The 12125-nt window shown below is 45.5% G+C and overlaps 2 protein-coding genes across 2 annotated transcripts; one reads left to right on the top strand and one right to left on the bottom strand.

Annotated features, from left to right (window-relative positions):
• Positions 1–2904: 2904 nt before the first annotated feature.
• Positions 2905–8196, bottom strand: WDR77 (WD repeat domain 77). The gene is made up of 10 exons (XM_090025302.1): positions 7992–8196; positions 7696–7881; positions 6310–6451; positions 6181–6230; positions 5833–5903; positions 5083–5137; positions 4752–4823; positions 4527–4635; positions 3863–3931; positions 2905–3368 (listed from the first exon to the last, which is right to left on the bottom strand). The coding sequence occupies exons 1-10, from the start codon at positions 8116–8118 to the stop codon at positions 3209–3211; spliced, it is 1041 nt and encodes a 346-aa protein (XP_089881428.1). The 5' UTR covers positions 8119–8196; the 3' UTR covers positions 2905–3208.
• A 362-nt stretch (positions 8197–8558) lies between these two features.
• Positions 8559–12033, top strand: ATP5PB (ATP synthase peripheral stalk-membrane subunit b). The gene is made up of 7 exons (XM_090025303.1): positions 8559–8705; positions 8804–8846; positions 8942–9087; positions 9471–9634; positions 10826–10951; positions 11298–11477; positions 11872–12033. The coding sequence occupies exons 1-7, from the start codon at positions 8678–8680 to the stop codon at positions 11941–11943; spliced, it is 759 nt and encodes a 252-aa protein (XP_089881429.1). The 5' UTR covers positions 8559–8677; the 3' UTR covers positions 11944–12033.
• Positions 12034–12125: the final 92 nt, after the last annotated feature.

Here is a 12125-nt window from a genome sequence, read left to right as displayed (position 1 = left end):
TAAGGACATGCTTAAAATGCTTGCCTGAATTGGAGTGCTCCACTGGATCAGGACTGATATTAAGATGGGCTACAATTCACATTTAGATTTCATAGACTTTCATAGACATCAGGGCTGGAAGGGACCTCGGGAGATCATTGAGTCCAGCCTCCTGCCCAAAGGGCAGGAAGTCAGCTGGGGTCATAGGATCCCAGCAAGATAAGCATCCAATTTACTCTTGAAGGTGTTCAATGTAGGTGCTTGAACCACCTCCGCTGGCAGACTGCTCCAGACCTTGGGGGCTCGGACAGGAAAGAAATTCTTCCTTATGTCCAGCCTGAAATGGTCTTGCAGGAGTTTGTGACCGTTCGACCTCGTCATCCCTTGGGGCGCTCTGGTGAACAGAAGTTCCCCCAGATCCTGGTGGTCACCCCTGAGAAACTTATAGGTGGCCATCAGATCACCCCTGAGCCTGCGCTTTTCCAGGCTAAAGAGTCCCGTGGCTCTCAGCCTGTCATCGTAAGATCTGTTTTCCTGACCTCTGATCATGCGCGTGGCTCTCCTCTGGACTCTCTCAAGCTTCTCCACATCCTTTTTGAATTGTGGAGCCCAAAACTGGACGCAGTACTCCAGCTGCGGCCTCACCAAGGCCGAGTACAAAGGGAGGATGACGTCCCGGGATTTGCTCGAGAAGCATCTATGGATGGAAGCCAGCGTTTTGGTCGCTTTACTAGCCGCAGCATCGCATTGCCGGCTTATGTTCGTTTTGGGGTCAATGATGACCCCCAAGTCTCTTTCTCCTGTAGTGCTAACCAACGTAGCACTGCCGAGCCTGTAAGGATGCCGCAGGTTTTTCCTCCCAAGGTGGAGAACCTTGCATTTTTTGGTGTTAAACATCACTAGGTTCTTGTCTGTCCATTTGCTGAGCTTGTCCAGGTCAGCCTGGATCACCCGCCTATCTTCTGGCGTGGATGCTTTGCCCCAAAGTTTGGTGTCATCGGCGAACTTGGCCAGTCCGCTCCTGACTTCAATGTCCACATTGCTAATGAAGATGTTGAACAGGATGGGTCCCAGGACAGAGCCTTGGGGGACCCCACTGGTCACAGGGCACCACAATGAGTGACTGCCATCAATCGCAACCCTCTGGGTCCGACCACGGAGCCAATTTCCCAGGCAGCGGATTGTGGTGGAGCCAAGGCCACAACTGGCCAGTTTGGCCAAGAGGTGATCATGGGATACCAGATCAAAAGCTTTTTTGAAGTCAAGATATATGACATCAATCTCTTCTCCCTTGTCCAGATGATAGGGCACCTGGTCACACAATTCACATTTAGGACAAGACAAACATAGCGCACGTCACATGGGACAGGAGTGCCCTTTGGAGCTAATGGGAGGTGAATAATGTACATCCACTGAAGAGCAGGAGGCAATCTACAACCATGTAGAAATGAAAAGTATGATTTATTTAAAAATGCTATTTTCCAGCTATCCCAACACTTTCCATGTAAACAGCACACGATCTGCTTCAGTTCTCAACACAGTATCAGAGGTCCATAACAGGCAAGAAGCACAAAGCTTTTCCTTTTCATTTTGCTTAACTGAACAGCTCTTTGAAAGTGTCAGCTTTGAAAATGGTCTCCCTTTGAAACATAACGTACTGACTTCACAGATCAGCGTATTTGTTCTGTGAAACATTTTACGAGTAAACTTAGCATAACATGAATAACTGAAAAATGTAAGTCAGAATATGGATCTGTCCGAGTTATATGATGGGCATTGTACACCTTGGTCTGCGAGGGTGTAAGCTGTAACGGAGATGAAAATGTGGAATAATATAAATGCTTTTGGTTTGTTCAGGTGTCTTATATGAAATGGCATAACACACACTAAAAAAAGGGACATGGCTTCCAGTCCAGTACTTTCTATTTGATTCATAAAGGATGACCTGCTTGTATATGGGGGAAGAGGTGAGGAAAAAGCAAGCATGTAACTGCAGTAAGACATGTGATGCTGAGTTTTTCAAATGCTTCAGGGAAACAGCTGAGTTTTTTAAAAGTGTGTAATAAGTTAAAAGGAAAAAAAAACAAAGGATGAAACAGAGGTAATTTGCAGAAGCTGGGGGGCATGTTTTTTCTTCTGCCTCAAGCACAAGATACAGAATAATTAAAGCCATTTAACATCTGGATTATTAAACATATTATATCACCCGGCTGAATCTAATTACACAGCAGATTCCATAAGAGGAATAAATAATTTGGGAATTCATAATCTTCAATCCAATTTACAGATCTAATAAGAAACCTCTCATAGGTTTTTACCTTGTTTTACCCTTGTTTCAGTATCAGTAAAGCAGGGCTGCTGAAACTTTGCCCATTGGTTGGATCTTGCCTTTCAGGTTTCCACTTAATGTGGACTATAAGGCAGCCAAGTGAACCGCCGGTGCCTTCATGTTTGATCTAATAAGACTACCATACAATGTCACTATGCAATACGCCACAACAAAGCCTTTCAGAGGCTGCACTGTAAAAGGATCTGGGCTGCACAAGGCCTGCTGCCTGTACAGCAACAGAGCTCCATCCTCTTCAACACCAAGTATCTGAGCATGTCTAGTAATATCCAGTGACTTGCAGATACGCTCCCCACTCAACCTATTAACAGGACTCAGACACTCGTACAGAGCGAACATTACAGGTTGCGTTACGGACAGGAACAGTAAAGCCTTTCTATGCTATAAATACTAAAGCAAGGAGTCCTGTTCATTTGACAGGATTAACGTACCATGTGCTTGTAATCCAATTATTACAGTAATTCCTGCTCAGGCAAGGCCCTTGTACCAAGATGTTACTGCAAGACTTTCCACAAAAGGTCATTCTGTTACTTCAGGAAGTGATTTGAAGTGGGAAGAAGGAAAAAGAAAAAAAGAAATCAAATCCATTACGGTTTTATTTCCTTTTACCTAATTATCAGTTTCCCTGCAATTCCTCTGTACCTGGTAACAGAAACTTTTTGTACATCACGTAACAGCGTTGTCCCAAGGTGACTCCAAACTCTGTCAAGGGGGCTGGTTTGTAATTAGCTCATGCCTACAGCACAACTGCTACAGGAACTTTCTCCTTGGTCACAAGCTCTGAGACCGTATGGGCCATGCCCATCCCTGGCTGCACAAGCCAGCTCCAACTACAGTTGGAGCTACACCAGGGATGAATCTGGACCTGTCAAGTTTATGAAACTATTCTTTTATACTGTTGCTTTCAGGATTTTTGCCACTCTGCATTGGAACCACGTGATGCAACACCTGATGGTCCCATCCCACCGTTGTGAGCGAGGCGTTGTTCACTGGAGACCAGGATAAACCTTTCACAAAATCTCGATGAGAACGATTTCTGAACCTAGAAAAGACAGGAGACATTTAACTGGGTGAAGAAGCTTTCACAGCAGCAATACTTTCTACTTCACACTGGGAACTCCTCAGCTGCACTATTAGTACCGAAATAAAAATAATTGCCTGAAATCCCAGCATGGACATAACCAAGGCTCAATTCAGCAGGAATCAAATCACCAAGACATTATGAACTTTTCCATTATCTCCCTCTCACCCAAACAACAGACATGCCATTTAAAAAAAAATAAAAAAAATAAAAAAAAAGAGAGGAAGAAGGGGAGGTGGTAACTACAATGCACTTGGTTTCCATTTCCTTCCTTCACTTATTACTAGCCCCAGCCACTTGCACTTATGCAAGACCTTAGTAACAGAACATATTAACCTGCCTCCCCCCAGGCAGGATTTCCCAGATTTCTGCAGGCTTTTTTCCTTTCTACTGTATGTAAATGATTAACAATAATTTCATTTAAATTAGCAAGGCTCAAAACCACCAACACTTACACTTCTGAAAGGTCAGAGTCAAGAACAGCTACTGAGCAATCTTCACTAATTGATGCCAGAAGAGGGGAACTGCAGAGTGAAAAAAGACTCCAGTTAAGGCTGCCTTATACCTGAAAGCCCGGAAGTAAGCATTACAAAATGCAAGCGTTTTAATGAAGCAAACAACAGCTGCAATGAAACACGTTACAGTAGGATATTTTCATCACCACTACCAGAGAATATTGTTGATTCACAGAAGTGAGGAAGGAAAACAGGGACGAGGGAATTCAAAGGAGTCCATGCATCGCCATCAGCGACAGCACCTCCCAGTACAGAACACAGCAATAGCCCTTCTACGGTGCTGTGCTGTATGAACAACTCTCGCAAGTAGCTCTCATGCCAGAATTTAAAAACTGGATGAACACTTCTAAGGTGAAACGCATGTTCATGGCACTGGGAACACTATGTTCTGTGAAAAATAAAGCGTGTTTAATAGCATTGTGACTGGAGAAGAAAAACTTGGCTTTAACTGGCTACTCTGAATGTCCTATTTTGTTCCATCAGAGACCATTAAAGCTCCATAAGAAACTGGGAGCAAGGGTACTCTGAGAGGCAACAGACTGCATCTACCAGCATCTAAATGACCTTATACAGTCTACATTTTTTATAAGGACACAAAAATTACCTGTGTGTAGAAAATGCAAACCCAGTAACAGTTTGGGAGTGCACAGCAGAGTTGAGAGCAGAATCTGGGTTCTTTGTGTCTACCAGAGCAACTGTCCCGTTTTCATCTCCTTTGAAAGAGTGTGGGAGAACAGCCATCAGAAAAGAAACAGAGTGCCAAAAACAAAGCCTGTGATTGGGAAGTAGTCTACATGGCAGGAATGTTAACAGTAACACTGTTTCTTACCCAAAACGAAAGTGTCACTTTGCTGTGGATGCCACATGACTGAGGTAGGTAGGTAAGTAGAGGCACTGCAAACTGTAAGCAAGGAAAATGGGGTGAGTGGGAAGAGAATGGTGAGCTCAGAGCTATCTCAACACTACTGAAGTTCCCTCATTTGCTGACTGGCTAAGATTAATTATTTAAAATGACTGTACCAACCCAACTGTCTAACCTAAGTGCTATGTGGTACATCAACAAAATATTAATGTCACCTAACAGATTTATCCGCCCCCACTCCCTACCCACTTGAAGACTGGCAGAAAAGGTTAAGTACCATACAAGCATAGAGACATACCAATTCGAGTAGCTGGCTTGGGGCATCTGGTATCCCAGAGTAAAATCCTGTGATCCTACAAAAGCAAAATTAGTGAAAAAGAAAATGTTTTATGAATTTGGCAACCTCAGATGTCAATGATTAAAGCTCAACCCTGGGACTTCAGAGCTCTAGTCTGTGCTTGGCAATGACTCTCCAAGGGCTCAGGTAAAACACAAACTCTGAGCCCTCATTCCTTTTCTGTGAAGCGGCAAGAGAAATTCCCATCTACCTCATGCACGCACAAAAACTCTCAAAAAATGCAGAATCCACCAAATAGCAGCTTCCAGTTTGAGAAGTGTAAGAACTAGAGTTTATTTTTGGAAACAGCATGTCCACTGGGGATCAAAAAGAGCTTTAAAAACATCCACAAATCATGTCTTACGACAGCTCTTTCTGTTGCACCTTTCTGAGCTTTATCTCCATTTGACACCTCTAAAAATGGAGGTGAAATGACTTAATGTTACCCAAGTGGGAAGCCAGTGCTGTAACTGTAAACAGAACAGTTTGCATTAATCACAAGGATAGTTTTTTCCTTCCCAATTCACGTCATGGAATTCCCTCCACCACAGACATATCAAGACACCAACTCAGTGCACACACTGTACCGCAACAAGGTACAAAAATCTTGCGGTTGGCTACTTTTCAAAAATGTACCTGACTTTTTTAACTGTCGAATACACGTTCAAAGTAGTTTATACCAGCTAGACTCAGACACCAAATAAGGCTTACCTCAGCACAGGACAGGAACACAGTATCCTTACCAGGACAGGAAGCCACACATGTCACTGAACTAGAATGAGCTATTTAAAGGAAGAAAGTGAAAGGTAAAGAGGTTGAAAAGCTGGCAGCATGGATCAAACCTGGATACAGTGCTCAGCCAAGGGCTTACAGAGGCAAGACATCCAAAGTAAGTAATTTTGGGCCATAAACCAGTGTCGTCTCCAGTGAGACCTCACATCTGAAGCGTAGTGCAATTTATCGTGTGAGGAACAACTTCACTTGAACCCAAAACCCAAAGCAGCGCCCCCCACCCCTGGCAGAGTGGAAGCAAAATGAACATATCAGCTTGACGCTTACCTCTGTAGGAGTGTAGTGATGTTTGCTGTGGGATGTCCCACACCTTCACGCTATGAATCAAATGCAGCAGTTAGAAAGAGCACTAGCAGATTCACTTAAAATACCAGATGAGAAACAAATGACACTCACCAGAAGTCTTTGCTGCCACTAACAGCCTGAGTGCCATTATCCAGAATGCTCAATGTTGTCACAATGTCGTCATGCTCATATTTACAGAACTTGTTCACAATGAGCGTTTCATTCTCGTCCAGCTCCCAGAGTTCCACAGCGCCTGCAGGAAAAGAGAAAATTCGCCCATTTTATTAACAGGCATTAGTCGATACCTAGCACACACAAAAAGAACCCAAACAGGCAGAGATGTTGTCTGATGAGGAGCCCCATTTGCTCTGAAGGTCCCAGCACCCAACCAGATGCAACCCCAGCGGAAATCACCTCCATCCCAGAAACGAGTAACAATTCAACGCAACAAAACAATCCATCCTAACTGTATTAGTAACAACATCTTGCCTGGTTCCAGCAATATGGTACTGCTAATTCAGGTAGTCTTCGGACTTAAGACATGGTTTTCAGGAACCAGTTGTGTCATAAGTCGAAACGTTGCAACTCAGAACCAATTTTCTCATAAGAAAACGTTTTAAATGGGGGATTGGTTCCTGAACCAAGGCCCAATACCCTATTTTCACCAAAAATATCCCAGAATTTTGTACTCAATCAATTATAGAGAAGTAATACAGGTACGTGAATGTATTTATACTGTAAATAGCAATCATATTGATTTGGAAGGACTTCTTTGAGGTGACTATGCTGGACTTTTTTGAAGGGTTCTTGGCTGGAGTCTTCTCAGGAGGCCTGGATGCAGGTTCTTCTCGAGACGTGTCTAAGGAAGTTTGGACAGATGTTCTCCAGAGAAACGGGTGACGCAGCAAACCTATTCGCTGGCATGGCATTGGATCAGATCAAGCCTTGTAAAGTCAAAACTGACGTCAGAAAGTTGAAACAGGGTGTCATTTCATGAACGCTGTACGCATAAAACATTGTAACTCGAAACCTTGTAAGTCGAGGACTGCCTGTACATGCAACCGAACCATTAACGACTGCAACAGCTTAGTGACGGACATCAAAGCAAACTCTCAATGAGCTACTCCAAATTATCCCGCTACTAAGATAACGAGACCTTTCCCGTCTTACCAATGGAAAAAATGCCCCAGAACTCACTTGGAAGCTCTTGGACATATAATCCGACATCTGGAGCACTAAGCCTACACCAAAGGCTTTGTCTGCAAGCGACCAGGAACCACAAACACCCAACCCAGGACTATGCACAAACAATTAAGGATTGTCAGCCTCTACATAGCTTCTTTGTGACAACTTCTCGTGACATTTTGAACGCCTGCACGTTCTCGCGCATCTCCTCCAGGCCATCTGCTCCCCTGCGGCGGCTGTCAAGACGCAGCCCCTTGCACCCCCAATTAGGTCGACGTGCCACCCCAGAGCACTGCCAAAAGCTTCGCTTACCCGAATCGGAGGCCACCAGTATGCCTTTATCGGCCACCCACTGGAGATCGGCGATGCCCGCTTCCGTCTGGACTCCGGCGGAGCAAAACCCTTCATTCGGGGCCCTCGTTGGGTCCTTGAACACCCAAATGGAGCCTACCCAGCAGCGCGCGTTCAAGCTGGAGGCGCCGAGGAGAAGGGTGCCGTCTACAATAGAGAAGCGTGGAAGTGGCAACGCCTCGGCCCCATCGTGAGGGCGCCTCGGCCCCGCATCCCCCTGCCAGCCCGCCCGCCCGACCACACCCCCCCCCCCCCACCTGCGCGGTAGTGCGCGCCCTCCAGGTGTCGCTCCATGCAGGCCGGCGCATTGGGCGGGATGCTCCACTCGGGCGCGGGCGGGCCGCGGCCTCCTCCTCCCGCACCCGCTGGCGCCTGGTCCTGCATCGCTCCGGCGGCGAGACACGGCGCGGCCCCACGTGCGGCACGAACCAGAGACCCCGCCCCCCTCCAGGCCCTCGACCCGCCCCCTGCTTTCGCGAGACCGCCGCCGAGGTCTTTTCTCGCGAGAATTTTTGACGAGGACATAGTGTTTTTCGGGTACTTCCCGCGATACTGCCCTCCTTTTCCCCTCCCCCAAACTCTTTAGTTTCCTCTCGCGAGAGTCTTGCAAACGGACCTTCTTATGCTTCTCGCGAGACTGCTCTCCCGCTGCTTCTCCCTTGCCTCCTCTCGCGAGACTCTCTGCTTTCCCATGCCTTTCGCGAGACTGTTTTCTTCTCGTGTCAATGTTGCTTCCTGTCGCGAGACTCGCTCAGGAGGCGGGGGAGAAATGAGACGGCCCTCCCACACACACTCATCTCGCGAGACTCTCCTCGCCGCGCGCTGACAGGGACGGCGCTTAGCAGTCATCTCGCGTGAGAAAGTGGGTAAAGGTGTCTCGCGAGACAGCCCAGCTGACGGGCGCCGCCATCTTGTTGCCGGGGGTCGCGGGGACGCAGAGAAGATGCTGTCCCGCCTGGCCCTGCGCGCCGGTGAGCCTGGGGGGATTGCCCTGCTCCGCCCCCTTCCTCGAGGTGGGTGGGTGTGTGTCTGTGCGTTTCGCTGATACGCTCTGCTCTTCTCTTCGCAGCTCCCGGGGTGCTGAGAAACCTGTCTCCGTCCCTGTCGGCCGGGTAAGGGGCGGGGCGGGGGACTCTCCTAGCGGCAGCCCCCTGCTTGTCCCGTCCCGAAATGGGGTTCTCTGACGGTCCTTCTCGGTTCCTTACAGCGCGTTGTGCGCGGCGAGGAGCTTCCATGGCGGCCAGCCGTGCCTGGCCCCCCTGCCTCCGCTTCCGGAGAGAGGAGGCGCTGTGCGCCATGGATTTATCCCCGAGGAGTTTTTCCAGTTCCTCTACCCGAAAACGGGAGTTACCGGTAATGCTTCTGTACAGCGTGGGTGCGGGGCCCGCTTTGAGCACTGAAAAGATGAGGCCCTTGGTCTATTGTGTGAGTTACGAGCTTTGTCCTGCATGGTAGGCTTTCTGAGATGCTGAGAGCCCCTAAATAGCCTTGTGCTGCCTGGGCCTGGGGTTTGTTAGAAGACTTAATCAAGTTTTATTAAGTCACCACATTTCCTGACTCCCTGCGAGCCACAAGTTGAGCCCCCAGCTTTAGAGTCTCAGTTGTTTTGAACTGGCAAATCACACAGTGTTCTTGTGTAGTAGTAATACGATAAAAAGAAACCCCCAAAAGTTGTTGTTGTTATTGTTGTTATCGTTTAAATAAAATGGGCTTGTATTTTTCTATCTCTTCTCTAGGACCATACATGTTGGGGACTGGGCTGACTTTGTACTTGGTCTCCAAGGAGATCTATGTCTTTAACAATGAAACAGTCTCTGCTGTGGTCTTTTTGTCGCTTGTAATCTATGCAGTGAAACGATTTGGGCCCGATGTAGCAGCTTTTGCTGAAAAAATCAATGAGGTAATTCCAGACGAGACTATATAATTTAACTTTATGCTGACACTTGGTGCAAAATATTTCCAGAACTAATGGCCGCCGTCCTTGGCTGTGAAAAAGCTACCCAGAGTAATCTTGTTTTTAAATACTTGCAGTTCCTTTTAAATGCTGTTGACCTTTGTTTCTAATGTTGGTGGTTCTTTCTCCTGAAAATGTACGTGGCACTTTATGACCGGGTCAGTTGTGCTAGCTGCATTTTATCAGAAGAATTATTTAATCTAACGGCATTAACAAGTTTTCTGTAAAATTTCCCTGGTGACTTGACAACTTGAGACTACTTAAATTTCAACTGCTATCTTTGAGCCTTGGAGGGGTTAAGGGGGGAGAGAGAGAGAACTCACATCGGAACCATAATTTCGGACCTTGGTGGATAACAGAAATGAGCTGAAGTCTTACGCATGTTTACCAGGTATCTTTTTTGTATAGCAGTGAAATACACACATTACAATTTAGAATTGTACTATTGAGGTTTTTACATGTGATAGATATTGTGGAGAGATCCATGTATGTAAGCTTTGGCTTGCAAGTCAATAGATAAAACTTCTTGAAGCAGGACTTAATGTGTTTTCAAAAGTGACTTATATCCTTGGTGCGTAAGTCTCATAAACATTTCCCATTGACTTGCAGACTTACACATTTCAGATGATTAGTTGCATTGGGAAAACTATTGGGAACCCTGATAACGACTGGAGCTACTCGGTTTCCCAGGCTGTTTAATATCATTCCCTGGCACTAGTTAATAGGGAATATTTTCTGCTTAATGCATGCTTATTGCTTACCTAAATGTAATATAAATGCATATAGCCCCCCCCCCCCAAGTCTTAGCATGGGCACAGTTCCTGCGGGAGCAAGTTTAAGTTGGTACAGCTGCATCTGCGTTAGGTTTTGTAGCAGAATAGCCGCACATATGAAAAAAGAACTGTATCTGAGACTGCCATAGTTGGGCCTGGTTTCTCTAACAAGCTTAAACCAGCTTAAGTTGTGAAGCCAGTTTTTGTTCTTCTGTTTGGGATTCCTTTAAAACCTGACACCGATCATTTATTGAAACAGCTCTGAAATTTTTCATAACAAAGTGTTGTTAATGTCAGGGTTATGACTGAAATTTCCCCCTCATACATTTCACCTCTTAAAATAATTTCTTATTTCTACATGCAGGAGAAACTTGCTAAAGTATCAACTGTAAAAAATGATTCAATCAAAGCTTTGGAAACAGCAATTCAACAAGAAAAGAAAGAGCAAGAGAGGGTTGCTGTCCGCAGTTACATCTTTGATGCCAAGCGGGTGGGTTGCCTAAAGTTTTATCTTTCTCCATATTCGTGGCCTTTATCACAGGAGCGCGGAGTGTTTCAAACAGAAAACGAGCAGCAAACCATTGTAGAATGTATGTTACAGGCAGGGCTAATACTAGAATTTGTCACATCAGTAATTCAGCTGAAATTGGTTTAGCAAATCCAAAGACTATGACAAGTTCTTCTGGACATCACATGCTCAGTCACTATCATATCAGTCTTTTTGCTGTTGTTTATTGGGGGTTTTTTTTTCCTACAGTGATATAGCTGTAGTAGCTTCTTTCCTTTTGTTTAAAGCTGACCTTTTAATTTATTTTTCTTTTCTTTTTTTTAACTAGAATAACGTTGCCATGCTGCTGGAGATTAACTACCGAGAGAGATTGCTCATGGTGTATAATGAAGTGAAGAAGCGGTTAGACTATCAAGTTGCTATGCAACATCTGAAGCGTCGTAAAGAACAAGATCACATGATCGGCTGGGTAGAGAGAAATGTTGTTCAGAGCATCACGCCTCAACAGGTATTTAGAAGAAAGTTACAGGTTCTGGTTGTTGGGAACCTGTACTGTGTGCATCAGGAAGCAGAGTCAACTGCTTGATATTGTTGGCCAAAAATAAATCTGGATCTCTTTGTGCTGGTCTTTCTGGGGGAGTCATCAGGAGGTGAGAACAGTTGATTTCTTGTCTTCTGAATTGTCCATTGCTTGCCAGCAGTTGAACTTGGGTCGTTGCTTGTGTTTATATGGTCCTGATTTTGTAATGTGAGCTGTGAATCAAAACCATCTTAGTTGGACGCTGATTTTTGTGTGATTGGACGAAATATGATTATGGCAGGATGCGTATGCTGCCCATTGAAACGTGTTTCTTAAGATTCTGTTTCAAGGCTTCTGAAAGCTGTTTCTTGTTGTCTTGCAGCACAAGGAAAGTATTGCCAAGTGCATCTTGGACCTGAAGGCATTGTCGAAGGCTGCACAAGCAACAGTATAACGGCAGTGATTCCAGAATTGTTGGTGGTTTCTCTGACTTGCTGTTGGAAGCTATAATTCTGATTCTTAATTAAAATTTAACTTCTGTCAATGTGACTAGTTACATGGTGATTGCTGTCAACTTAGTGTGGTCTGTTTGTGACGATACATTTTGACTTATACATTCATACTGATATGATCATT

This window comes from Crocodylus siamensis, chromosome 13 (assembly GCF_052110815.1).
Source record: "Crocodylus siamensis isolate JL-2025a chromosome 13, ASM5211081v1, whole genome shotgun sequence".
In the NCBI taxonomy this organism is placed as follows: Eukaryota; Metazoa; Chordata; order Crocodylia; family Crocodylidae; genus Crocodylus; species Crocodylus siamensis.
This window is presented reverse-complemented; position numbering and strand designations above follow the sequence as displayed.